The sequence below is a fragment of the Erinaceus europaeus genome, chromosome 1 (assembly GCF_950295315.1).
Source record: "Erinaceus europaeus chromosome 1, mEriEur2.1, whole genome shotgun sequence".
Lineage (NCBI taxonomy): Eukaryota > Metazoa > Chordata > Mammalia > Eulipotyphla > Erinaceidae > Erinaceus > Erinaceus europaeus.
The window spans coordinates 95,162,288-95,188,886 of NC_080162.1; the positions used below are offsets into that span (position 1 = coordinate 95,162,288).

General features: G+C 44.0%; 1 protein-coding gene and 1 long non-coding RNA gene across 7 annotated transcripts in view; one reads left to right on the forward strand and one right to left on the reverse strand.

Annotated features, from left to right (window-relative positions):
- LOC132538606 (uncharacterized) overlaps nt 1-26,599 on the forward strand; it is a 484,521-nt gene that overhangs the window by 102,565 nt on the left and 355,357 nt on the right. The window lies entirely within an intron of this gene.
- Nucleotides 1,642-26,599, reverse strand: part of LOC132538581 (anthrax toxin receptor-like) — a 36,658-nt gene continuing 11,700 nt past the window's right edge. Inside the window, exons 4-18 of one of the 6 annotated variants that reach the window (XM_060191128.1) lie at nt 24,188-24,269; nt 24,048-24,081; nt 23,042-23,124; nt 22,898-22,966; nt 22,505-22,582; nt 22,357-22,417; nt 17,614-17,712; nt 9,645-9,714; nt 9,034-9,124; nt 6,301-6,498; nt 5,221-5,247; nt 3,677-3,751; nt 2,646-2,723; nt 2,256-2,382; nt 1,849-1,919 (exon numbers count right to left, since the gene is read on the reverse strand). In XM_060191128.1, coding sequence (XP_060047111.1) covers nt 2,380-2,382; nt 2,646-2,723; nt 3,677-3,751; nt 5,221-5,247; nt 6,301-6,498; nt 9,034-9,124; nt 9,645-9,714; nt 17,614-17,712; nt 22,357-22,417; nt 22,505-22,582; nt 22,898-22,966; nt 23,042-23,124; nt 24,048-24,081; nt 24,188-24,269 — 1,048 coding nt within the window. In that variant the 3' untranslated portion in view covers nt 1,849-1,919; nt 2,256-2,379. Of the gene's footprint in view, nt 1,920-2,255; nt 2,383-2,645; nt 2,724-2,750; nt 2,909-3,676; nt 3,752-5,220; nt 5,248-6,300; nt 6,499-9,033; nt 9,125-9,644; nt 9,715-17,613; nt 17,713-22,356; nt 22,418-22,504; nt 22,583-22,897; nt 22,967-23,041; nt 23,125-24,047; nt 24,082-24,187; nt 24,270-26,599 lie in introns of those variants that run through there. The other 5 variants (XM_060191105.1, XM_060191095.1, XM_060191122.1 and 2 more) reach the window with 5 other exon arrangements.

Sequence of the window (26,599 nt, forward strand, 5' to 3'; positions counted from 1 at the left end):
GTCCATACTCTCATAGGGTTAAAGAATAAGAAAGCTATCAGGGGAGGGAATGGGATACCGAGTTTTGGTGGTGGGAATTGTATGGAGTTGTAGCCCTTTTATCCTATGGTTTTGTCAATGTTTCCTTTTTATAAATAAATAAATAAATAAATAAAAGAATAAGTCACGTAGGGGCTGTGTGGTGGGCTCAAATGTTACAGTGCACAAGGGCCTGGGTTTGAGCCCCCAATCCCTATTTGCAGGAGGAAATCTTTGTGAGTGGTGAAGCAGGGCCGCAAGTGCCTCTTTCCCTCTCTGTCTCCCCCTACCCTCTCAATTTCTGGCTGCCTCTATCCAATAAATAAAAATAATTATAAAAATTTAAAAAAAGAGGGAGTTGGGTGGTGGCACAGTGGGTTAAGCGCACATGGTGCAAAGTGCAAGGACCAGAGTGAGGATCTGGGTTCGAGCGCCCTGCTCCCCACCTGTAGGGGAGTCGCTTCACAGGCGGTGAAACAGGTCTGCAGGTGTATATCTTTCTCTCCCCATCTCTGTCTTCCCCTCATCTCTCCATGTCTCTCTGTCCTATCCAATGAGGATGACATAAATAACAACAATAATAACTACAACAATAAAACAACAAGGGAAACAAAAAGGAAAATAAATAAATATTAAAAAGAATTTATAAAGTGACTCAGGTATAAATGTTTTCAAGGATAAAAGTAATGTGACTTAGGGGGTTCCTGTGAACATTTGCCACACATAATTATGCAAAATATTCTAGAAAAGTCTTTTCTTTTTCTTAAACAAAGGAAAAATTGTGGTAACCTTTACCCACCCGTGCCATACAATTAAAACCCAAACCTGGCATACTTTTACCTATAACACTCTTACAAAAATATAACATGAGGTACAAATATAACATTCAGAGGGTCAGGGTGTAGAGTAATTTAATTAGTTATCAACATGGATTAAAGATATGTGGTTAACATCCAACTTGGGAGGTCCCTCCTGAAGTGCTTAAGGAATTCCCTAATAGTTTCCAATGGACTGTGCTGTTGGGCAGCAGAAAAAATATATGCTAAAACATGGTTGTAGGGAACATGACTCTTATGGCAGCAAACAGAAAATAGGGGATGTTTCCTTTCTTCAAAGACATAAAATCCTCTTAAATCATTGTGGGTTTAGGAATAGTCTGGAGTAGCAGGAAGGGAAAGGTGCACCTCCAGTAGTGAACTCTAGAGGCCTTTATCTCTTCTAGGACACATTTTGAAAATGGAAACAAAAAGCAGGGAGTGGAGGAGGTACTGCTCTCTGGATGGACTTAAGGAAGGAAAGAAGCATAAATGTATTAATATTTCAGTGACATTTTAAGTTTTCTTCCCCCCCCCCCAATAACTAGGGGTCATCTGAAACTCCATGGAAACTAGCCATTGGTGACAGATAGAGACCAGGCTCTGGAGACTGGAACTCAGCCAGGTCTCCACATGCAGGTAACCAGGTATTTTGTCCTAGCAGCAGCAGTAGCAGCAGCAGTAGCAGCAGCAGCAGCAGAGATACATCTCAAACAGGAGAGAAATGCTCACCACGGAACAACCCCCTCCTGCTTATACATAAAGTCCAAGTTCTGACTATAAACCAATACTCAGCACATGTGTCCAATCCTGTACAAAAAGGGTTCTTAAAAGTCTTGGAGTTCTGGTGCTTTAGAGGTTGGGCTATGGGGGTGGGAGTGACAAAGGGGTTCCACAGAGTATTCGGGCAGGGGGAGAGAAGAGGGGTAGCATTCTGGATGGAGTGGAGCATATGGGTGAAGAGGGTTGGCACCTCGAGCAGCAGCTTGTGAGAGGCAGAAGCTCCTCATTAGGCTGAAGACAGAGATTTTGGCAGCAGGGCAGTGGTGCACAGGTGGTCTTGAATGGGTTGAGTAAGCACCTTCCCTGTTGGCAAGAGAAGGGAAAGGACGGTGCTGAGAAGTCATTGGAATTGAGATCAGAAAGCTAGTTTTCTTGGCTCTAGGGATTTGTGTTCTGTTAGGATCAACAGAGAATCTAGTTTGGGCTTCTTTGAAGCTCTGATCAGGTGCTGTATGTCTGCCCTGCCATTACCACCAGTCCCAGTGCTCTTACTCTGCACTCTCTCTGTCTTGCATTGAACTGTTCTCATCTCTCTGGACTGGGAGCTAACACTGCAAGCAGGAAGCCTGACTGTTACCCAGGGCACCAGAGTTGCCCCGCTGTTCTGACTGAGGGTGAGCCTAGGTTATGTGTCCTTACCACAGTCCCAGAGGATCTCAGCAGATGGGGGTGGAGCCAGCAACCCACAGGGTTGGCAGCCAGTTTGGATGGATAATAGACTGCAGGACAAAGAACTCCCAGCTGCCTTCATCTCCAGTCCATTTTACTTAAATTAGAAGTTATGGGAAATGTATCAGATAGGAATACCTTCTGTCATTTTTTTATTGCAATTAAGGTATGTGTGTAGTATGATGTCTAGAAAGCAGAATCTGCCGGAGAGACTACAGAGCACGGTGGACACACGTGTTGACATCCCTACTGGCAGATGCCTGGGCAGGGCTCTCAGGCTTACAGAGCATGATGGCCAATGTCAAAGGCAACAAGCAAATGGCTGCTAGTACACAGGGAACACCTTGTGTCCCTGCTTACCTTATTCCTGGGCTGATACCACATCAATGGCACCTGGTTACACCCTCGAGGAAAGTGATACAAGGAATCCAGTTTTCCCTGGAAAGCAGATGTGGCTCTGAGGAAGTACCGGTGATGGTTGGCTTCCTCCAGATGTAGAGAGTCCTTTTCTGCAACCCAGTATCACCCAAAGCCCCTATGGAATCAGAACTAAGGCTTCAGCCTTTACTTTGGTCTGGAGACTTGGATGGCTTTTGTGTTTGGAGTAGAGTCACAGTCCTTGGCTGTGGGTCATAGAATATTTTTCAAAGAAAGTAAATAGTTTGGTGTAGGAGATGTCAGAAGCTACTGTTGTAGAAAATTTTCAGAAGTTGAGAGAAATAGATATATGATGGGCAAGGAGAGAGTCTAAAGGATACAGGTGAGCAGGCATAAGGGACCTGATCTAATCCTGTAGGGCCTGGATATTGGGGACACACAATACAGGCAGGGAAAGGGCTCGTGAGAAGTGTGGGAGTCTGTCCCTGATAACAGGAGCAGGAGAGAAGGAGTACAGAAAACTGCAGATGGTGTCACTGGAGGGACATTTTGTCTGTGATGCTGCAATTCAGGCCACTGCAGGGCAGTGCAGTTGTCTCTCTTCTCAGTAGAATTTGACAGGGTCAGTATGTGCCAACAGTATTCCCAAGTAGTTTAATGTAAGAAAGAACTTGACTCATAATTTTTATTTGTGATTGTCTATTTTTTTGAATAATATAACCTCATATAACTTTTGTCCAGTGAAACCAAAAATATGTCTGGGCCTGATGAAGACCTCTGGGAGAAGCAAAGATGGGGTGGTTGTCAGTCAGTATCAACATCCAGAAATTTGTTTGCCCAATATGGACCACCAGGTGCTGGACCTCAGGGACTTAATACCAGTACTCACAGCATATCTCCACCAGAATTATGCCTTCTGGACTCTAGATCTAAGCTGTATGAACTGCCTGTGTCTCTTTTAATCCTGTATTTGGGGAGGGGGCCCATACTGTTTATATAAGGGCCTTTCTTACCTCCATTTGTTTTATCCTGTCATTTCGGCACCCACAACAAGGGACAACCACTATGGGTCTCTGTACACACGGCACCTAGGATGAGAAATCTCTTGTCTGCTTTCCTGTCTGGCAGCTCCAGGGTACAGACAGCTGACATGCATCTCAGCACCTGCCCAGTACTGTATACTCAGAAAATACTTGTAGGGAGCATTCAAGAACAAAATAGTAGGACCCAGCACAGAGAAAGAGAGGGGACTGAGAGAGAGAGAGAAAGAGAGAGAGAGAGAGAGAGGCCTTCATGCTAAAAACAAGTAGATTCCTTTTTACAATTACAGATTTTTTAAAATTTCTTTATTGGGGAATTAATGTTTTACATTCAACAGTAAATACAATAGTTTGTACATGCATAACATTTCCCAGTTACAGATCTTGTTCAAAAAGAAAACAAGCCTTATTCTGTCTCCTGAGTTCCCTGAAGATGTCTTTTGGAGAAGCCAAGTCTTGGTGGTGTGCAAAGTAAAGGGGGGATGTCAGAGGTGTGTAAACATTAGCAGGTCAGGCCTGACTCAGGCAGATCTAACCTCCCTGGACCACGGACTCAGGGGCCAATCTAGTACAGAGTGTCCTGTTTCTGACCAGATTCTAGGCCCAAGCCTCACTGCATTGGGGCAGTATAGCCTAGCTGTACCAATTCTTGTGGGACCTGGTTCATGCTCCCTCCTCAGTGAATCACAACCTGCTGCCTGACCCTTGATACCTGTGCTCATCTGGCCAGGGCCTCCCTCACAGCTCCAGGCCAGGTAAGACTCCCTCCCTGCACCACAGCCCTGCACTTCACAAATGTCCTCTCAACCCAAGCCCCTGACTTGCCAAGAGTTAACACCCCCCCAAGAAAAAAAAAACTGTGACCCTTTAGATGTCAGCAGGTGGGACCAGGTGGTGGCACACCTGGTTGAGTGCATATGTTAGTTACAAATTACAAGGACCTGGGTTCAAGTCTCTGTTTCCCACCTGTAGGGGGAAAGCTTTGTAAGTGGTGAAGCGGTGTTGCAGATATCTCTCTCTCCCTCCCTATCACCCTCTTCCCTCTCTAATTCTGGCTGTCACTATCTAAGGAGATAAAAAAGGCAAAGAAATCCCAACAGGATGACCTGGATTCTGAAACCTGAGACTCTTTTTCTGTAATCTCATCTGAGGAACTGGTAGGACCATCATATTAACAGTTCTTTGAGAGCTGACAAAATGAAAAGCCCCAGTCATCTCAGTACTGATCAGAGCTATCATGACACAGACCACTCCAAGTTGCTTTTAGTGACAACTATCCTGGGCCAGGCAGGACATGCTGAGAGCATGGAAAGTGTTGTCTGGGTGATATTTTGTTACTCTCTAAACTTCTTATGACAATACCCTCCTGTACCACTCTTCTTTCTTTCAGCTCCTTCTGTTCAGGAAGAGGAGCAGGTGGGGGAAGGGAATGGACTAGCCCACCCATCATGAGCCTCTTTGTGAAGGTCAGTGTGCACAACAGATATGCTGTTACCAGTAAAAGCAAAACGACTCACCGGTATCGGCACTGCCTCCTTGACGGTCTAGAATGTAAGAGAGACATAAACATAGCTGTGACAGTGCTCAGTGCTTGGGCTGCTCTATGCAGATAGTAGTAGCCCCAGACAGACTTTGGGTGTTGTCTAGGTGTTCACTGACTGTGGGATTTGGCCAGCAGGGTGCATGTTCTGGAGATTCAGGCTTCTGTTTTCAACAGATAATAGGCACCTTCAATCACCTGCTTATTCCTGTGCTGGACTTCTTCTTTGATTCCTTACTCTCTTCTTTACCCATCTAGTTTCCTGTGTGTGTCCTTAGAACCCTAGACATACAGTGTCTCTGTTCTCCCTCTCTCCCCTCCCTGGATCAGTCTATATCCTTTGCTATTAGTCTACTTTTTTCATAGCACTAGCTACACCTCAGAAAGTTGGCATTTTTTTTTTTTTACCCACAGGCTCTCCAGGGACAAATAATAGACTACACAGACAACTGATTCTTTAGGTTGATGGTGGTTGATTCTTTCTGTTCCTGTGTCCCCAGCATGGGCCATTACACTCTGGTACATAGTAGTGCCTGATAATGGAGAGGTAAAGGGTCCCAGAAGAATCATGTTGGATTTTCAATCACAGATATCCAGAGGTTACAAATCCTTCCAGACCCATGTTATTCTTCCTTTGAGGAACCAGTACCTCCTCTTACTGTCTATTAATACAATAACCCCCCATACCTGCTCTCTCATCTATTTGAGGCTACAGGAACCTTACTTCTATGAGACTGCCCTGGTCAAGAGTCTGTGACTACTTCTCTGCAGGGACCAGAGCCACACATAGGACACCTCTCTGTGCAGGAAGGAGGCAGGAGACTCCAAAGAGTTTAAATATTAGGTTGCCAGAAAAGTCATGACACATTTATGCGTAGAAAAACATGAAAAATACATCATGACTTTTCTAACAACTCATTTCTATGTTCTGGAATGGGGCGGGAGGACAGCTTTTGCATCTGCACTTGCTGATGTGATGACTGAATGTGGATACAGATAAATATCATCACAGGCCTGGCAAATATCTGGGCTACAGAAGTTAAACAGCCACACTCACCTTTTTGCAACATTTTCTCAAGCAAAAGATGAGAAATAATATGAAAAAGAGAGCTGCTACGCCTATAGCCACATAGAGAGGGATATTTTCCTTATGTGAGTTAGATGAATCTGAATCTGAAGTGGATGAGTCATTCACTTGAGACCGGTCTGTTGCATCCTGTAGCCCAACGGAGGATCGTGATTCTGGAAAGTCATACTGCAGAGAACATAATCAACCAACAACCTGGTGTCAGTTTCTCTTTGGGCATCTACCACACAAAACCCTCCTCACTGCCCATATCTGTCCTCTCTCAGTTGCAGACCCAAAGAAGGAAGTAGATGGTCAAAGAGGTTGGGTCCCATATTCATAGTCACTGTGGAGGCTGGGATACAGATTCCCAACTTGATCTATACTCTGTTTAGGAAGTTCAGATTTCTTCCTGGAAAACAAATACATTTCTCTCTGCATCCCTTGCATGACAGTACTAGAGTTTTGTGAGACACAAAAATCTAGATACACAGATGTCCTCAAGGGAGAGGATGATGAGTCTAGTAAGATGTGGGGGTGCAAAAGCATGACCATAGACTCGCCATCCACAGACTGCCTCCCTGCTCCTTAGCTTTGCAACCTCGGAAGAAGGTATTTCAGATTCTGACCTGTATGGTATTTCAGATTCTGATTTGTACATTGGTTGCAGAATATAAACAGCTGTTGTGAGGTTTAGAGATAGTTCATAAAGATCTTAGAAAGGTCAGGTCAGGTCAAGGGTTGGGCAATGAGTGGTGCAACAGGTTAAGTGCACATGGCACGAAGTGCAAGGACTGGGCGTAAGAATCCTAGTTTGAAACCCCGGCTCCCCACCTGCAGGGGGGTCGCTTCACAGATGGTGAAGCAGGCCTGCAGGTGTCTCTGTCTTTCTCTCCCTCCCCTCTGTCTTCCCCTCCTCTCTCGATTTCTCTCTGTCCTATCCAATAACAACGACAGCAATAACAACAGCAATAATAACAACGGTAAACAACAGGGCAACAAAAGGGAAAAAATAGCCTCTAGGAGCAATGGATTTGTAGTTCAGGCACCAAGTCCCAGCGATGACCCTGGAGGCAAATAACAACAACAACAACAATAATAAATTTTTAAAAAGAAGAAAGGTCAGGTTCCTATAGTGGGATTTATGGGTGTGGAATGTTGTGTTGATCTAGCTCAAAACCAAAAACAGGTGCTCTATGTGCTGGCGCAGAAACTTGGAGCAGGTTCTTCTTTGCCATATTTTGCCACAGAGAAGTGAATAAATGGAGGGAGATAGAGCCAGTGCCCTGGTCACAGAGTGGCTGAGGAGAGAGAGAGGCAACTCCAGTGCTGATGGTGACGTGACTGTGCTGCTGGGTGCTTTTCCTACATTCCTATGAATGGGCAGACTGAACATGGGTGGAGCTCCTGAGGGACAGATATGCAAGTCTTATTATTACTGATCTGAGAGAGTGTGCAGTCAGCTATATATGGGAGGGTTTGAGAACTGGGGGGACTCTCCCAAGCCATTATTGAACACAAGGATGCTATATTTTAGCACTCTTCTCCAGCCAAATGTCACCCATGTCACTCTTCCCTGGCCCAAAGTGCCCAGATGGTGTGATGCTCCTGGGGAATCACCTTCATTCCTAGGGTGCCCCTCCCACAGTTCTGACCACTTGCCCACAAGAAGAGGAGAAAAATTCCCTGCAGAAGTAGAGAGAAAAGAACAATAGAGGGAATTGGGTGGTAGCACAGCCGGTTAAGCACATGTTGCGCAAGGTGCAAGGACTGGCATGAGGATCCCAGTTCAAGCCCCCGGCTCCCCACCTGCAGGGGAGTCACTTCATAGGCAGTGAAGCAGGTCTGCAGGTGTCTGTCTTTCTCTCCCCCCTCTCTCTTCCCTTTCTCTTTCCATTTCTCTCTATCCTACAATGACAACATCAATAACAACCACAATAATAACTATGACAATAAGACAAGGGCAACAAAAGGGAATATATATATATATATATATATATATATATATATATATATATATATATATATAAAAAGAACAACAGTAAAGCAAAGAAAAAAGGCAGAGGTAGGAAGAAATTTGAGGATGTCTGAAAAGTTACAGTTGGCATTCCCTGAATGCAGAGGCTGTGATAGTTACGAAAGGATTTAGAGTTATAACAGTATGTAGAAACCAAAGCTTTAGACCATGTGCCAACTTATTGCAGGGCACAGCCCATCCACTACATTCCTCATATCTGAATCTTCACATGGAGGTGACCCAGAGTTTATGGAATCTGGTTACCTCCTTATCCTATAGTCTCCTACCTCTTCCACTGGATCCAATTATAATCCAGATGGAGCCCCAAGCTTCCCACTACTAGACAGAGACACAGGAAGGTGGTAAGGAGGAACCATCCTGAGTGAAAGTTCATCACCATTTCTGAACACTGTTTTGCTCTCTTCTTAGTGCCTTTACAGACTCTGCTTACAGAGAGAGGAAGTATAAGTACTCCAAGGCTATTTTGAACTCCAGAGTTTCTTATAGAAGAATTATTGGGGTGCTTCCCATTTTGAGAGTGACAGCTTCTTCTTAATGAAAGAGTAGGAACCCACACTGGCTGTAACTTGTTTTCTGATGTACCTGTCTGTACAAATTATTGGCTAGATTTTCCAGAGTCCAGCAATTTCCTCTCTTGCCTCCCTTTGTGGGCCTTTGAAAAACCTGGAGGGATGTTGTATACTCACCTGAGGAACTGCACAGTCCTTGCTAGTGATGTTAGCATTGTTGTCAATGAAGCTGGCACCATTGTCCAGGCTTATTTGAACAAAGACTTGCCTGAAGCATAGAAAGAGCACATGGCTTAGATTCGCACAGATGGGCACAAGTTTCACACTTGTGTGAAACTATATGTGGCCCACAATCAATCTCATTGCATAAGTCTTATATCAGACATGTGGGGCTACTGAAGAATAGACAGTGTGGGTGAAGAGAGCTAACCTCAGGTTTTATGAGGTCAGTGTCTGCAGTGAGGACCTGTATGGAGATGGATGTGTCAATAGCCATGATATAGTGACTTAGAAGACTGCTTGATGTCACCATTCTGACTTCTGTATTTATAGAGCATGCTTGTTTAGATTTGGAAGGATACCTGTGCAAAGTTACCACCCCTAGGGTACATCATCCTGTCCTAAGCAGAGGCTGAATGCATCAGAGAGCCAGCAACAAGTGTCTATAGGGAGGATGCTCTGAGACTTCCCAGTGACAGCCACATGCTTCCCCAGTACAGGTAGCGTCCCATACCTGAACATTCCGTGGGTGCAACCACTACCTACCTGATACCAAAGAGGGCACTTACTGGTCTGGCTTCTCTATCTTTACTCCTGGACACATTATGGTACTATCATCCACAGAGGTTGCTTTTTTATCTAAAAGAAAATGACATGGAGAAATGTCAATGGACATGTCCATCCATCTATAACTTTACTTATGCTTGGTCTTTCACAAACAGAGCTAAGACAGTGGAAACTGGTATCACTTTTCTCTTTATCCTAAGCAAATGGCATGTACCGAAAGCACAGTGCTCTGTGTTTAATGAGAAAATAACAGGCATACACACTGCTCTCAAGGCCTTTGATGTATGTAATTAAACACAGAGACAGATAATGAAATGGGCAAAATAAATGCCCGAATGAAAAATGCTGTGGCATAAAAAAAAATAGCATAGTATTAAGGGATTGGAAAGACAATGTAAAGGGCAGAAAATATTCTTAGGAACTAGCAACCTGTCCTGACTTTCAGAGAATGTGAAATATTTATGGATACAAAATAAATCAATGGGGGAAAAACTTGGGTGCGTGGTGGGAGTGGTGTGTAGACATCTAACAGGGGGAGGTGAGAGGTTTTATCTATGTGTCAACAGCTTCCCTATAAACCATTATTTCCAAAATAAAGTAATATGTAGGATAAATAAGAAGAAATATTTATATATGGAGTAATGCCATATGTATACATATATATATGATTTTCTTTAAAACAATTAGTGATGGGGATATCCACAAAGCTAAATGACTCATGCTAATAATTACAGAAAGTAATTATGATGATCAACCTCAGAATGGTACACAGTGGTAGACTTCAAAGTGTGCCAAGAATATGGGATGAACTCTCCCATGAGCTCCTGGCACTGATTCACCTTGAAAAGAATATGCTGATACTATAGGCTTTATAGATATTATAGGCTTTATCCTCTAGTGGATCTCTTTACCATCACTAGTCACTTCCATCAGTAATCTCATCATAAACCTTTTCTGGGACTCTCTAGGACCTCACCCTCCCTCACTATAAACTAGCAATGGTAAAGACTGCCCCACTCTCTGAAAGGAGGCGAGGTCATCTTACTCTTCCACTTGAAAAAGACTGGTCTTATAATATATATATTCAAGAATGTTCCCAGCTGTGACCACGGACTGTGAGCTCAGACTGACAAGGACTCAGAAGTTACACAGTCTACTATATTAAATATAAATATACATGGCCCCCAGATCAGATCAATGTGGTAAACAGTTAATTGTATTTATGTGTTTTTTCAAGTTTGGGAGCCATTCAATTTTTATTTTCTATTCTGAAACCATCCTCCTAGACAATATTTCTAGTCTACCTCCATGTCAGCTACTAGGATCAAGCAAAAATTACTAAAGTCTTGCATCCCTAGGATCATATTTTAGACATTTGAGTTTCTTTTCACATCAAGGCCCCTATTCTCATTTGCTCTATTCCTATACTTTGGTTACTGCTTATTAAACATTTTGTTCTACTCATACCTTTTAAACATTTTTATAATTATTTTTACTTACTGGATAGAAACAAGCAAAACTTGAGAGGGAAGGGGAAGATAGGGAGAGTCAGGGAGGCACCTGCAACATGGCTTCACAATTCATGAAGTTTTCCTCCTGTAGGTGAGCACTGGGGGCTCAAACCTGGGTATTTGTACACTGTAATATGTGTGCTCAATGATGCACTGCCATGCTGAGCACTTCTACTTGTATATTACTGCCTTTTATTCACCAAGTTGCAGATGCTCCTATTATTCCATCCTGACCTTGATAACCTTGCCAATGTGTCTTGGAACTCCTCACCTCCAGAGCTCTACCCTACTAGGGAAAGACATAGATAGGCTGGGGGGGGGGTATGGTTTGAACTGCCAATGTCTATGTTCAGTAGAAAAGCAATTAAAGAAGCCAGAACTCCTTTATTCTTCACCCAAAGAGATTTTTATCCTTTGGTCTATACTTCCAGAGAAAGGAAGTGTTAGGGGGAAGTGTTGGACATTAAGGCAGACCCCTACTCCTCCCACCCTGCTCCATTGCTGACACTATGGCCTATTTACATAACCTTTGATCTATCTTCTTTCTACCTCGAGACTTGCCCTGCCTGCAGGGTACATTAATCACACCAGTTAAAACCCTAGCAACCATTGCTATGGAAGCTTTCTACCTTCCCGCTCTTTCTTTTCTCCACCCCGTTTCGCAGCCATCTACGTTCCCAACTTTCCACTTCCAGTTTTATAAAGCCCACTTCTGTTCCTGGTTTCACTCTCTCTCTCTCTTCCACGTCCTGACCTGAGAAGGGCTGGCGTGCAAAGTGGGAGGCAGCCATTGTGGTCCATGTGGTCTAATCCGTTGCACTCACACTCGACTCTGGGGCATCCACATGAATAAAGATTTGCATTCCACTCTGCCACGAGTTCCTGGTCTCTCTCTCCCATGAAGCTAGCCCAGCATTTTGGTGCACTAACATGGGACCTACACCGCTCAGCTCCCAGATAAGTATACAGCTGCTTGGCTCTCTGCAATCTCCTGTTTAACAAAGGCACTCCGGTTCCTTTTCTCCCTCTTCTTATTTTTCTGAGACCCCCTCCGCCATGGGCAACCTTCCTCCTTATGAAGAGGTTTCCCAAAACCTCTACTCTTTTTTCATGAGACAAGTTTTCTATCTCTGGCACATTTTGCTTGGGGCCACACCTTGGATCCTCTTGACCATGGTTGCATCTTTCAGGAGATATGCAGGGCCCCCTCCCAAAAGGCTAAGGGACCTTGAGGCTGCAATCCAAGAGTTAAAGGAGATGGTCATTCTGCTTACCCAGCACCATACATACTTTCTAGAGAAAGCAAAGCCTGCCCCAATCCTGACCCACCATAAGCCCTCTACATTTTGCCCAGAGGCTCCTGTTTTGGCAGACACATGTCTGGCTGCTGGCGCTGCTGCTGCAGCACCTTCCCCCACCACCACACCACTATTGGAAATAGAATATCTTTGCCAGCTTTGTGACAGAGATTTTCCTCTGGAGAAAGTCCACACATTCCCGGTAAACATTAACCCCAATAGACAGAGACCTCAAGTGTGGTACCCATATTCTTCCACAGATCTTAAAGAATTTTGTCAGGCAATTAAGGAGGATAGAGTTCATGCTCTATGGACCAGATCCATTTTACAAGGCCTTCTTCAGACCTTAATACCCCCCTAAGACTGGAGGGACATCGCGCACACTACACTCCCAGGCCTGCTCTTCCTTCAATGGGAAGCATTTTTCAGGGACGAATGCCTGCAGCAATCCCGCAGGAACAGTCAGAACCAGCCAACCTGGGATTTTGAGGCCTTTTCTGGGGTGGGATGCTGGGAGACATGACTTCAGCAAGCAGACAGGAATTTTCCCCCTGGCTATTTTGATCAGGTATGCCTCTGTGCATTATAAGCATGGGAGTGGTTAACACCACCCATGGGAGTGGCCTTAGCTCCCATTCTCCCCCTTGGCCAAGAACCTAATGAATCCCTAGCTAAATTCATTACCAGGGTTCAATCAGGTTTGTAGAGAAAGAGTCATATTCCTGATGCCTGTTTTCTCCTCCTGCATTCTATTGTCTGGGGTGGCATGCTTCTTGACTTCCATTAGGCATGCCTCAGTCTTAAAAATGAACACCAAGACACCTGGATTATAGCGACACAGGAGATTGAATGAAGCTCTTATCAGGCAACCATTATGATGCAGGCCTTTGCAGCTGCCCTAGATAAGCAAAATGGTACTTGCTTTCAGTGTGGTTGCCAAGGGCATTGGCATAACCAATGTTCCAAAAATGAACTGTGACCCTGCTTCCAGTCAGGGAACCAGAGGTCCCGAACACCTTGTCCTAGATGCCAGAAAGGTTTTCATTTTAGGAAAGATTGTTGGTCTAAGTTTTATAAAAATGGCACAACCCTGCCGAATTTAGATTTAAACAGGGATTTAAACTAGCTGTGGGGCATCTCTCAGCCCCACCTTCAAGAGGAAGTCAAGCAGGTTGCCTGCTCAGTGCCTCGCCTTTCTTCCATAAACAAGAGCCCAGCCTGGGACCCAACCCATCACTCTGCCCATCACGCCATATAACAATAGCAGAGGGTGAGTGGGAGGAGGAGCACGCAGCATGTGGGAACTCCCAGCATAAAAATAGCTGGCTGGAGCAAGCTAACAGCACAGGTTCAGAGCCTGAGATTTTGTGGTCCACCCGTTTTAGAAAGGGGTTACCCTACTATGACAGTAAGGATTGGTAAAATTCCTTTTAAGTGTATGATACAGGAGCAGACAAAATAATTTTAAGGCAAGCAGAGGTTCCCCAGAGTTGAGAACTCCTTCCAGGACCACGTCTACATGACGTGGGAGAATTGACACAAGATTTCCTCACACGAGATTCACTTGTGTGGGAAGACCTGGACAGGACTAGGTTTGAGTGGGTGGTACTGCCCCAGGGCATGGCCAATAGTACTATTTGTCCAGAGGCTGTTAAATCTGCCCTTTATCCATATATACTTAACTGGTGTATCTTATTTTGCCACTATAGGCCTGCCTTTGTCAGCCAACAATTTAAAGACTTTTTCCCTTTATAACATCACCCATACCACAGACATCCTTTACACCCCCCAAAGACAAACGGTTGTTGAGAAGGCCCACCAAAGGCCTTGGCCCAATTAAGTAAAGAAAAAAGGGGGAATACATCCCCCAATATTCAGTTGTCTAAGGCAATAACTACATTAAACCTCTTTTAATATCTATAAAAATTCTAACGAGATGCCCTGCTAACCATGGGAAGCAGATTTGTTTGTGTTTCTTTCACAGGAATCCCCCGAAATCTATTTGGACCCCTGTCTTCTGACATCGCCCACAACATGGCATGACTACAGCAGGCCCCCCCTCCACTGAAACCAATGATGTGACCTGGCACAATCTGGAGAACCTGATTCACAGACTCCAAAGGACAGAACTTTCTTACTGCATTTCTCTCACCCATTGCTGTCTGCACTTCTTGCTTCTGCTTCACCTGTCACGTTTTGGCGGTTCCAGCTCACTCTCTACAGAGAATCAAATTTCCAGTTCCTGTCCTCCCCCATCGAGATATATGTGCGGCATATCTTCTCCTGTTTGTTGGCATTGGATTGATGCTTCTATTAGACTTGCTGGTACACCTTTGGACACTCCCTTTAAACTGCTAGACTTCTTGAGGACTGACTGTAGCAGTCCATGGACTTTGCATCCAGTTGTCTTGGGACTTTGCAGCCAGTTTTCTTGGGACTTTGCAACGCCAGATCACCCCTCTTGCCCCTCAACCTATCAGGCCCCCCACTCCTCTGCTGATCAGCTAGTGCCCCCTTCTACCTATCAGGCAGCCCCTCTCTGCCTACGAGGCCTCTCTTAAGTCTCACACTGTCCCTTGCTACTCTTACTTGTCATTCTCTGTCTTATTCCAGTCCTTTCAAAAAAGCCTGCATGATATCATTCAAGTTTCTGCCCAAAAGGTTTCTGTTAGCCCCTACACTGCTATCCCCCTGATAGAAATAGTCTTTTACAGACATTGACCTATTTAACTATGGCCATTAGGTAAATAATAAGAGGGAGATGTTGGGAAATTGTGAGGGTGTAGTTGAACTTGGCAGGGCTTAAAACTGAAGAGTGTGTCAATCCTGTTAGTCTCTCTCTACTGAGAGGTTGAGCAAGGAGGGACAGTAGTACCCCCAAAGGTGTACCTCATCCTATCAGACTCCCTGCCTCACAATGTGCCCCACATTCCTGATATTATGGCCATTAGATAAAAAGAAAGAGGGAGATGTTGGACATTAAGCCAGCCCCTTGCTCCCCCCACACATTCCACTGCTGATACTATGGCCTATTTACATAACCTTTGATCTATCTTCTTTCTACCTTGAGATCTGCCCTGCCTGCAGGGTACATTAATCCTACCAGTTAAAACCCTAGCAACAATTGCTACGGAAGCTTTCTACCTTCCTACTCTTTCTTTATTCCACCCCCTTTCCCAACAATCACTGTTCCCAACTTGCCACTTCCAGTTTTACCCTATAAAGCCCACTCCTGTTCCTGGTTTCACTCTCTTTCTCTTCCACGTCCTGACCTGGAGAAGGGCTGGCATTGAAAGCAGGAGGTGGCCATTGAGGTCCACGTGGCCTAATCCACTGTACTCACACCTGACTCTGGAGCACCCACATGAATTAAGATTTGTGTTCCTGCTCTGCCATGAGTTCCTGGTCTCTCTCTCCTGCAAAGCTAGCCAGGCAGGGAAGATGACCAGGGGGCTCTGAACCTCATTTCCATCAAGACCAGAAATGTTTGTTGCCAGGAATCTTTGTTTTAATACTATCACCAAAAGGGAAGAGAATCAGGAAACCAACAAAGGAATTCAGGCACTATTTCACTTATCTGAGAGAGAAAAGGAAAAAGGAAGGACACTCAGAAGTAGTAATAGTAATGGGAAAAGAAATGAAGGGAGGGCTATGAAGGTGAATAAAAACTGGTGATATATATATATAGTCAACCTCTATCTGTGACCTTGGGAGAACTATTACACCTTCCACCAGAGGGGGATGGGGATTCATAACTCTGGTGGTGAGAATGGTGCTATGCTGAATTATACTTCTATTACCTTATAATTTTGTAAATCACTAATGAAAAAGATAATATGGCTATACTCATAGTGAGATCTACACGGACTGCACAGGGACATAGGAACTCATTTCAGTGGATAGAAAGATCCTCCCCATTCTACTGCCCAAACTGGGATGCATTGACACATTTCCAGTAGACAGAAATATTCTGTCTATCAAATCCTTCATACAATCACCTACTAAATCAGAAAGTCTAGACTGAGTAATCCGATTTCGCCAACATTTATAGTTCTACCTATATCAGATTGTGATATTGGACGAACCCTTAAAATGACACTGCTTCTAGCCTAGATTCCTAAGAAGTATTACAAATAGGCTTATTAAATTTTCCTGAAGAGAAAGTAGGTCGCATTTGCGAGTTGAGATAGCTCTTTAAGATATTTAACACTTTCAGTAAATATTAGCTCTCCAAATAAGGGGACCAATCAGCTGTACATGAGAAAGTATAAGCAAAGAAACTCTAGGCACATGAGGCCATCTACACATTGTGTGGTGTGGGAATAAGGCAGTGGTAATTTCTACTCCATTCTTCCCTCCCAAGCAAAATGAAAAAATGCTTTAGAACTGTGGTGTAGGGGAGATGCTCTGGATTTACCAAATGACCTAGGAATAAGAAGTCACTTAGCATTATATCATCAGATAAGTGGACTTATCAAGGGGCTAGGCAGGAGAGTGAGGAGAAAGAAAAAAGTTCAATTGCACCCAGGCACTTATTGGGTTAGGCCAGCACAAGATCTGTCTGTTCCAACTTTGTTTCCTCAGGCCCTTACTATGATAGGGGCATCTGTATACTTCCAAGTTTAATAGGTTTATATATGTGACAGAGCTTAATTAGTACAACATCACATTGGACCAAATAGAGAGTAAATAGAGCCTGAGAAGGAAGATTTTATTTGGTCAGGGTCACAGAAGTACTGTGTACTTGTCCTGAAATTCCAGGGCCAACGTTTGACAGCTAGCATTAACTTCTCAGTTTAATGTGTGTATACCTCTCTGAGAAAGAACCAATGGACCTTCCAAAGACTCAAGAGCTGTGGAGATGTTTCTATTCCCCTTCATACATTTCTTGGAACTCATGTCCTTTTCTTTCTAGGAATGTGGGGGCCTATGTAAAGGATGAGAGTTAAAGCATTTCTGAGCACATCCCACCCCAAAAACGCAACCTCAGTAGGGGTAATGCTCTTCTCCAAGATGTTCTTGTGGTATAGGGCGTTGCTTGAGCCTTCCTTCTGCTCTCCACAGCTTTTATCCTCAAGGTCTATAGAGCAAGGTCTTGAGAGTCAACACTAAGAAAATAGTGTTGAAATTTTCCACCTACTGGAATTAAGAGGGCTACTTACCAAAGAATTCTGTGTCAGTGAACTTGAATCTACAAACAACATCTTCCTTTTTCCCTGCATTATTAAAGCCCTTTCCAGTAATCAGCAATTCATAATTTTCTGCAAGGACAACATCCAAATATCAGTGAGAGGATGGGCTGAGTACTATTTTCCACTGAATTCATCATTATGGCAAACCACTTCCTCTAACCTAATTCTTGGAAGATTTCTATGAAGAATTACTTGTGTGTAAAAGATGTGTCTTCTGGGCCAAATTCTCACCAGATGCCACACAGGGTCCATTTTGAGAAGGCTGAACTGCACTTTATTCTCTCTCTCTTAAATTTTTAATTAGTGGTTTAATAATTATTAACAACACTATAAGAAAACAGAGGTACAATTCCACACAGTTCCCACCACCAGAGTATCCCACCCCCTCCATTGGAAGCTTCCCTATTGTTTATCCCTCTGGGAGTATGGACCCAGGATTATTATGGGGTGCAGAAGGTGGAAGGTCTGGCTTCTGTAATTGCTTCTCTGCTGAACATGGATGCTGGTAGGTAGATTCATATCCCTAGCCTATTTGTCCTTGACCTATGAAGGTTATTAAAGCTTCCTCCATTGTCCTCTTTATAAGGGCAAATATAGGCATAGGTTTCTGACCCTTCAGTCCCTAAGGGTTTTAAAGGTGTACTGGTATTGCTCTTTGCCAGACTGTTATGCATTAATGAGAAGCCAAGACAGTCCTTTGTTATACCAATATTAAACTCACATGCCTATATGCTCAGACTTGCTGACAGTTGGTTATGTTACTGATCTTTTTCTTTTCCGTGAACCTATGACAGTGTGGAGATCCCAGCAGTAGGGTGGGACTTGGGATAAAAGCAAGGAATCAAGGGTACTGTATCTCCCACAGAAAAAGTCTCAACTCAACTGTGCACTAAAACTGTGGAAAAGTGTTCTCTTTCTTACTGAATTACTGTGGACTTCAGTCATCAAACTGGGATTCACCAAGCACTTACCTGATGTGGAAACAAAAAGATACCAGTGTCTATTCTGAGACCTGTCAGTCAGATAATTCTGTTGTTTTCTGTCCTTGATTTGATACCTAGGTATACACACAGAGACTAAGAAGTGAGGGCCAGGTGGTGGTGCACCTGGTTGAGTGCACATGTTACAGAAACTAAGAAGTGGGTTTACCCCATGGGCAAGATAATAGGCAGATCTTAGGAGTCAGGTGGTGGCACAGCGGGTTAAGTGCACGTGGCGCAAAGTGCAAGGACCGACAGAAGGATCCTGGTTCGAGCCCCTGGCTCCCCACCTGCAGAGGAGTCGCTTCACAAGTGGTCAAGCAGGTCTGCAGGTATCTGTCTTTTTCTTCTCCTCTCTGTCTTGCCCTCCTCTCTCCATTTCTCTCTGTCTTATCCAACAACAACAACATCAATAACAACAATAATAGCCATAACAATGTTAAACAATAAGGGCAACAAAAGGGAAAATAAACAAATAAATATAAAAAATAAACAGATATTTCTGCTATAAGTCAAGTTTATTAGCCTTCTGATACTTCAGTCTTTGTTCAGAGTAATTTTAATGACTCATGCTTATTTTTTTCCAAAGTCAATGTTTAAGGAGCTATATTTTGCTTTAACAAAAACTGATTCTTGGCTCAAAGCTGTTCTGGTATTTTTTTGTAGGCTTTCAAGTGTTTTTGAAAATAATAATAATAATATAATAATAATAATAATAGGAAGTTCAGGGTCCAGGAGCTAGCTCATCAAGTAGAGTGTATACTAGTTTAAGCATAAGGACCATCACTTGGGAACACAGTGCAGAGACATTTTCAAAATCAGAGGAGTAGTGAAAACAGGGGGGAGAGAAACATTTTTGGATTCATATAGATGTGAATCCCCAACAAAATTTTGGTGGCACATGAAAATAGTTCATGATGAAAAGTCTCTAAATTGTCCTCAAACGCATGTAACTTTCGTGAGATATAGGAGCACCTGGCGTCAGTGGATCTCTTATTTTTATATGTCCAAATTGATAGGCACAGGTGACTTCTGTCCTTTGTTTGAGACTCCTCTTTGATTAGTACCTTCTTCCAACATGGACCCCCTAGACTGAAAACTTTGGTTCAACTTGGCTTACTTCTCCTGCTCATGGCACTTTACTGATCAATGAGGGTACTTAGTGGTAGTAACCCTGCCTAGGATGAGAATAAATTTAATGGGAATGTGATGAGAGGACTAGGCTTTGAGAGAGCAGGAACAGACAGCTGAGTGCCCTGTGCTAAACAGTCATGGGTGTGACCCACATACAATAGCTGGGTGTTCCTACCCTATATGCTCCTTTTCTCATATACCGTGATCAACTACACAATGTAGTTTCTGAACCTAAGCATAAAAGAGACTAAGCAGAGACTAGACCAAGGGTAGAGGAGCAGGAAAAGTCTTCAATAGTAAATAGACCTGAGAGAAGTCTCTCAAAGGACTAATGATCTGAAACTCCACAAATCTTAGGAAGGGTCTGTAGAATGTCTGGCTCCTTCCCAGCCTCTGGGCAGGGAGACCTTTGTCTAGGGGACTGGACTCATCTGCTAGATAGGGGTTAGGGAAGAGCCTTCTAAACATGCTGGGGGTCTATGGGCAGGTACAGGGACATGTGCCTTGCTCCAGAGGCATTCTGAGAGACTGAAGAGATCATGCCTCAATTTCAGACCCTGACTGCTTCCTCAGAGCTCCTACACCACTGATCTCTTCAGAAAGACATGAAACGATTTCCTTTGATGTAACGGCTCCTTCTATTTTCACTGCTTCCTGTCCAGGTTCCTGTCTAGAGCTGCCATCCAACTGAAGGGGCTGACATAGGATATGGTAGCTTCAGATATGAGCTGAACAGTTTTGAAGATCAGATCAGGGACTTCTGTGTCAGGATGGCACAGGGCATGTGAAGGGAACCAGTCACCTATGCTGCACTTGCACAGGGAGGAGTGACAGCCCTACTGTGACCTTTTTGTTCCCAGACCCAGTGCCAGTCACTGTAAAACCATATTAATGACTTCTCACAATTGAGCAGATAGCAGTTTGCTGATTTCTCTTCTTGGTAATGAAAGTGGAACTTGCAATCACTGTCTTTTAAATATATATATATATATATATATATTTATATATATATATTTATATATATATATTTATATATATATTTCCTTTTGTTGCCTTTGTTTTATTGTTGTAGTTATTATTGATGTCATTGGATAGTACAGAGAGAAATGGAAAGAGGAGAGGAAGACAGAGGGGGGAGACACCTGCAGACCTGCTTCACAGGCAGTAAAGCAACTCCCCTGAAGGTGGGGAGCCTGGGGCTCAAACTGGGATCCTTATGCTGGTCCTTGCAATTCGTGCTACGTGCGTTTAACCCTCTGTGCTAACACCCAACTCCCAGACTCAGTCTTTTGTTCCAAATTGTGTGCTCATAGGTATCAGGAGTCAGAGAGAAACACAAATCTTTGGACTCTGGACCCGTTACCCTCACAGTGAACCATCTCTCTGTGTCAGGATCCAGTGGGATCAGGCTTTGTTGTGCTCCTGTAGGGAGTGTACCACCAGGGATCTCAGCCATGCAGTCACAGTGACTGGTTTGCACATGCCTGCACACACAGAGAAGAGAGAAGGGGGCTGCTGCCAGCAAGTAACTCAGGGGACACACTTAAAGGGGCAGAGGAACACTCTATGGGAGAGAGAGTATCCTTGCCCACCTCCTTCCAGAGAGAGCGGCCTTCTCCATTGATCATGGTGACATGTCAGCTGTGAACTTTAACTCCATCCTTTTTGTCAATCTACATTCCTAGTAAGACTCTACAGGTTGAATTGGGCCAAATTCCATTTATGTATTCATTGAAATGATCATTTGGTCTTCGTTGTGTTAATCATTTACATTGACAGTCATGCATTCCTAGGTAGTTCCTCATCAATCTGGGAGCATTTTCCTTTTATATGTTGTAGTATTTCATTGCCAATGTTTAGTAGAAGATTTTTTAAAAATGCATATTTCAAAAAAAAGTATATCTCCTATTTTAATAAACCTCTGTTTTTGAGATAGAGAAAATTAGTTACACTACTGTCTTGTGGTATGATTTTAGATTTTGTGTATGGCAAGTCATTATTTGTTTTTATTTATTTACTTATTATCTTTATTTATTTATTGGACAGAGACAATAAAAATTGAGAGGGTAGGGGATTTAGAGAGGGAGACAGACAGAGAGACACCTATAACACTGCTTCACCACTTACAAAACTTTCCACCAGCAGGTGGGAACCAGGGGCTCAAACCTGGGTCCTTGCGTACTGTAACATGACTGCTCAACTACGTGCACCCCACACCAGCCCTGCAAGTCATTGTTTACCTAAAATATACACAGAGTAGTATGTCAACTATGATTAAAATTGGAAAAAAAAGTATCCAAAGTATCCATGCTCATTTACCTGCCCCAGCATCCCTGTGATACATACACACCTCATACTGCCACGCACTGGTCTATACACCCTACTCGATGCATGCCTGTACAATCACACTAGACATTCTCACTGTCCTTAGGCACATAGATACCACACTCATGCACACCACACACCCTTGAAACACTCAATCCACAGTGCACCTCACATACTGAAGCTGTATGCTCACGTCAACTCTCCCACACAGAATACACTCAATGCACAGATGAACACATACTCCTCTGTTCACAGCAGCAACTTCAATTCTTACCTCCTACACAGTAACTGGAAGCTTCAACACGTGTAACTTCAATACAGGTCTTTTCTGTTATCTAGAATAGAGAGGGTTGTCAGGATCAGGAGGAGTTAAAAGATAGGAAGCCACCCAATTCCTCTTCTGACACGCAGTCCTCACTCACTGGATTAACGAGGTTTTTTAGATCTTGGAATCTGTTCACGCCGAGGACATGTTCCTTACTGTCTGCAATTGCCACTAGCTAAGAGAGAGAGAGAGAGAGAAAGAGAGAGAGTCACTGCCATGGTTGATGGAATAGCAGATGCTCATTCCAGGAGCTGGCCCCTTGTCTCATGTCCTGTTGGACTCAAGGCTGCACCCTGGCACCAGGCAGCAGCCCACCCAACACACTTCCATCCACACTGAGGGCTCTTCCACCCACGTCTGCAGTGCCTGTCTGTTGACTGAGCACAAGGGGAGACTTAAAAGACCATCAGCTGGGCAACCGTGGATAGCTAGCCATTGACTTTTCATTTCCTATCTCCCTGGTGGCCTCTGGTTACCTGTTTTTAATTACCTGGTCTTTCCGGTAGTCTTTTACACCCAAACCATAAACAGTTGCCCCCATTTTCCGAGCCTTTGCAGCCTAAAATAAGAAAAGTATTGAATATAAATCACCAAAGAAGCAGAACAATTGCTAACAAAGATGACTGGGACTTACTTCGTCCTTAGCTTCTTCTAGTGGAATAGGTTCAAGTGTTCCATCTGTTAGAGCCAGGATTACAGAGTGAATTGGTGTCTTTCCTGCAGGAGAGATAGGAAGTGGCCTGGCTGGTAAGGGTATCCCAAGTGATCTGTTACAGACTGCTGGGTCCACAGAAATTCTCCCAACCTTCCTGGGGAAAGGCTGCCCCCACCAAATCTCTGCCATCTAACACCCCTTGCCAGGCTTTGCAAACAGACTCCTGGTAAGACCCAAGCAAGAACCCACTTTACACATGAAGAAATTGAATCCAACTGAGAGATTTTCTTGTTAAATTCTTTTAGTGCTGGTCTGAGTACAGCCTTTTTCACTTTTAGAGGCATAATAAGCTGAGAATCAACCAAACAGAAGAATTTGAGGGGACAATTGCCAGTAATGTGATGTTAAGAAAATGTGGCCAGAAGGAGGCGAAAAATCAGGTCTTTTTTCTTTTTCTGTCTTTTTGTTGTTGTTGTTGTTGTAAACTACATCATATCTGCTTGAGTTCCCTGGATTTTCTCTTTTCTACTCACACAACTACAGATTAAGCACCTAATTTTATTTATTTATTAAAAGGTTATTTCTTGGGGGGGGGAGGCAGAGGGAGAGGGAGCGGGAGAGAGAGACCACTATTCTGCTGTGGCATATGGTGGTTCTGGGAACTGAACCTGGTACCTGTGAGCCTCAGACATGCAAATTATGTGCTGTTAGGCCTCATGAGCTCCCCAACCCAAGCACCCATATTTAATTTGCACTGAGAACATATACACAATACCCGACATAGTGTAGAATCATCACTGGGGTGGGCTTTATCCTCACTATTGAGAAGAAGAAGCTGCAGTACAGGTAAGCAACTTGCTACAGGGATCAGCACTGGTGAGCACCCTAGGTGGGCTTGCTCCAGCTGTCACTGAGACAGACAGACCCAAGCCTGGCTTGGTCCTGCAACCTGTTCTGACCAGGACGATGTCAGTGGACAGCTTACCTCCATTAGTTGCTTCCAATATCTGATAATTCGCCTGCAAGAAGAGAAAGGAATGTTGTGGGAGGGCAATGAGATGACCTAGAAAAACTTTGAGAACTTAAGGAGGCAGAATGAATTCTCAGAGGCCCAACAACCTCTACCTTTTTTAATCCTTCTTGCATGTTTGTGGCTCCTGTAGGCACGACATTCCGAAGTTTGTGAAGACCTTCTACTATCTTTTTTCTGAAAAAAAAAGAAAAGGGGGGGGGGGAGAAAAAAATGGACAGAACTATTGAGTGTTATCAAGTGGCCTCAGCCTTTCCTGGGACAGCTCTGCTATGAAGCCTGCCCTCCTGGCAAAGTACACAGTTGAGCTGCCATCTTGAATCCCTTCAGCCTCATGTCTTTTAAATTCATTTTCTTTCTTTTTTCTTTTTTTTTTTTTTTCCAGAGCACTGCTCAGCTCAGGTTTATGGTGGTGCTGGAGTTTGAACCCAAGAGTACAGAACCTCAGGATTATGAATTATTTGCATAACAATGATGATGTCTCTGTAGTCCTTCAACTTTTTTTTTTAACATATATTTCATTTATTGACTGGGGAAAGAGAGGGAGAACCAGAATATCACTCTGGTACATGTGATGCTGAGAATATAACTTGGGACCAAATGTTTCCAAGTCTAATGTATCCTCCTATGACACTAAATTCATGGGCTGTTTGAACATCCTTGTTCCATGTCTCTGAGCACAGGGTGGTGTGGTCAGGAGGAAGTTGCTTTGCTAGTCTCTTGGTGTTCTCAGACCTCATGCCTTTCACTGATCTGAGCAAGGCCCTGCCTGACCTCCCACAGTGAGAATGAAAGGAGTGTGCCATGGGGGCACAACTGTGACTCAACCCTTAGCATCACTGCCAGCACCTAGTAGGGCGTGGTGATGGCACTACCTCCCAACAAGGGTGAGTTTAGTAAAGGTCACCCTGCTAGTCTTCCTGTTCAGTCACAACTGCTTTTCCACAGACCCTGAGCTAATCTGCTATTTCCCTCAAATGCTCACACATGGCTAAAGGAAGTGGCAAAGCAGTATTATTAACTACATGATCCTACAAAAAGTACTAAAGCTAAGAAAGCAGCCCTGAGGGCTGTCCATGCCAGTGGGAGAGCTGTGGCAAGGAGAGCAGTGTCATATGGGCCACCATGATTATGTGTCTTGAAACTTTTCGTAGATAGCAAGGTAGGGATTAGATTTAAGATTAGATTCATTCAAGTAACGGAGTGATCTGGAATAGTAAGATAGAAGAGAAACATCTCTGAAGGTTGGTTTCTTACCATGGACAGAAGAGATGCTACTGGAGGGTGAGGGTGGGGCTAGGGAGTGTCAGATCCAAGAATCCCAGACTCAGGAAGTGAGGCAACCTGGGCCCCATGACCTATGCAGGTCCAAGCAGGCTGTGACCAGCTCATCAGAAACACTCTTCCATTTGAAACCAAGTGGGATAATTTCTGTTTTGCAATAACATCCTGGATGTGTTGGAATTCTAGACCTTCTCCACTGTTGGTCTAAGACCCACATGGCCAACCATGGTTCTCATCTGAGAGGGCTTTCTGGGTCTTACCCTATAGCACCACTCCCAGCTCATGGGAATGATGCCAGACTTCTTACATCCTCAGCAAAACTCCCAGATTTTAAAATATCATCTCCCAGACACATAGAACTTCACATGTTCCCAGTCCCCCATGTCCCACTTACAAAACTAAGGGAAGGTGTCCATATCTTCATTCTCTGGAGACTACAGGGGGTCTTTCATTAGCCTCCCCATAGCTCTTATCATTGAAGCTCTGAGCTGCCTACCTTAGAGGAGACTGTGGTTTTCCTCTCCCTGAGGACTGCTCCTTCACCAGAGGCTCACATCCAGACTCTGCTGACTCTCTCTCTCTCTCTGCCAGACTCCCTCTCCATGGACTTACTTTCTTCCAGCTTAAGATTCTACCACTCAGACTTGACTCTTTTTAAAAAAATGTATTTTTTATTATCTTTATTTATTGGATAAAGACATGCAGAAATCAAGAGGGAAGGGGGAGATAGAGAGGGATAGAGACAGAGCAACCCCTACAGCACCTTTTCAACACTTGTGATACTTTCCCCTGCAGGTGGTTTCCAGAGACTTGAAACTGGGTCCTTGCACATTGTAACATGTGTGCTCAACTAGGTGCACCACCACCTGGCCCCAGACTTGTCTCTTCTAAACACAAATCACAGGCACAAACTGCCCTTCCCCAAGTCAATGAAGGGCTCCTGGGGGCCGCCCTGGGAGTGAGTCTCCACCCTCTGCACCTTCACACCCTCTTTTTTGTCACTCTTTGAGGTCCTGAACAGAAACTTCTGTCAGAAATACTAGTGTCTTTCTAATCCTACATGTCATTATTTTTGGTACTGTGCCCACTGAAGATGGGGTTCTAGTGTTTTATGTCCATGTGAATCTTAACCACTCAGCTTCTCAGAAGTTCTCATCTTTAAGTCTATGGGCACAGCTCTGGGACTATTTGTGTCCACGTGAATACAGACATATCATGATTCC